General features: G+C 37.3%; 1 protein-coding gene across 1 annotated transcript; it reads right to left on the bottom strand.

Annotated features, from left to right (window-relative positions):
• Positions 1–253: 253 nt before the first annotated feature.
• On the bottom strand, positions 254–949 carry LOC105795757 (uncharacterized). Its single transcript, XM_012625418.1, has one exon. It carries the CDS (start codon positions 947–949, stop codon positions 254–256), a length of 696 nt encoding a protein of 231 aa, XP_012480872.1.
• Positions 950–1,929: the final 980 nt, after the last annotated feature.

Below are 1,929 nucleotides of genomic sequence, written 5' to 3'. Positions count from 1 at the left end.
TCTGCATGCAAATAGAAGAACTAATACATTGAATATTAGCAATACTCCAAGTAATAGATATTTTATGTTACTCAAAAATATGGACCAAGTTCTCTTCTTGAGTTGCGTACAGTGTTACAGAGACAATAACTGGGAGAGTATTGTGATCACCTAGAAAGACATATTTAAGATGAGGAGGCAGTTGTTTCAATTCCAGAGTAGGAACTTCCTCAATAGATGGTTTGAAAATTGGGGTTGTTCTATTGGCTAGGTCTTAGGATTCAATCTGCCATCCATGCTTAAGTTGAACATTATGAGCTTCAACCATGCTGTCACAATCGGCTAAGAATTCAACATCAGATGTCACTGCAAACTCTTCAAAGAGTGTCGTGCTTTGGCCATTGAATTCTTCCTCAATTAGATCATCTAGCACATCAACAGTATGACATTCTTCTTTGTTATTGCATTGAACAGATTCAAAAACACTGAAGGTGACTTGCTCATCATTAAGTCGCATGGTTAGTTCACCTTGATATACATCAATTAGAGTTTGGCCAGTGGCTAAAAATGGTAGTTCCAAGATTATGGGAGCCTCCTTGTTTGACTCGCGATCAATTATGATAAAATCAGCTGAAAAAACAAATTTATCCACATGAACTAAGACGTCTTTTATTTTCCCTTCAAGTTGAGCCAAGGATCCATCAGCCAGTTGTAATGTCACTGCAGTAGATTTCATGTGACCAATTCCCAACTTTCTGAAAGTAGGTAGTGGCATTAGGTTAATGCTAGCTCCAAAGTCGCATAAATCCTTACCCAAATAATGATTGCTAATTGAACATATGATGGTAAAGCTCCAAGGATCATTCAATTTAGGGGGCAACTTGCTCGTCAAAACAACACTATAGCCTTCTGTGAGCGTAATAGTTTCAATATTAGTGAGCTTTTTCTTCTTGGATAAGAGGTCTTTCATAAATTTCTCATAACTCGAAATTTGTACCAGAACATCTACTAAAGGAATGTTGATCTGCAGTTGCTTCAGTGTGTACAAGAACTGCTAATACTTCTTTTCATGCTTATTCTTCCTGAATCTTTGTGGGAAAGTTAAAGGTACAGATATATATGCTTGTGCTGACACCTTTGATTGCGCCGATAGTTTCGAAGGTCAGACAATAGGCATTTGAGTTATAATTTGTGGAACTTCTTTATCTAATGCATTGATAAATTCTTTAGATTCAACCTTCTCATTAGTGATCACTCCATCCGTATCTTGAGGTGCTATAGTAGAGTCAATAAACAGTTCGCTAGTTTGTTTACCACTCCTAAGAGTGATAACCTTATAATTTTATTTCCCCTTCGGACTAGGAATTTTCGTGTGACTAGGTAATGAACCTGATGGTCGAGTATTTAGTTTGGAAGCAAGATGTCCTAACTGTGCCTCCAATGCTCGAATCGAAGATGAATTCCCTTGGACGATAGCTTCCGTCCTAGTAATATACTCTAACATTAACGCCTCAAAAGTTGCCAATGGGTCAAAAGTAGAAGCTTGAGTGTACGGTTGCTGTTGATAGCCTTAAACTTGTTGATTTTGTATTGAAGAGTGTTCTGGATGCATCAGATTTTGGTGTAGATGTGTCTAACATTGTTGTGGATGCATATATGTGTTCTAATTATAGTTCTGCTACTGCTGATTGTAATTTCCTTGTCTGGGATTATAACTGCCTTGAGTAGATGTATTCCGATAGCTGAATGTTACGGCATTTTGTCCAGCATTCTGAGTTTCTCAAAACGGTTGGTTTCATACAGAGTTGTTTAAGAATTTTCATAAGAATTGTTGTGGATGTTACTAATATAACAGGCATTCTCTACATGTTGTGGACAGTCTACATAACTATGGTTTTCGCTACAATTCTCACAAGAAAAAGTAGGAACATCAACTTGCTGAGCGACTTG

This window comes from Gossypium raimondii, chromosome 3, assembly GCF_025698545.1.
Source record: "Gossypium raimondii isolate GPD5lz chromosome 3, ASM2569854v1, whole genome shotgun sequence".
In the NCBI taxonomy this organism is placed as follows: domain Eukaryota; kingdom Viridiplantae; phylum Streptophyta; class Magnoliopsida; order Malvales; family Malvaceae; genus Gossypium; species Gossypium raimondii.
Note: the sequence above shows the minus strand (reverse complement) of the source record. Positions and strands in the feature narration are given on the sequence as shown.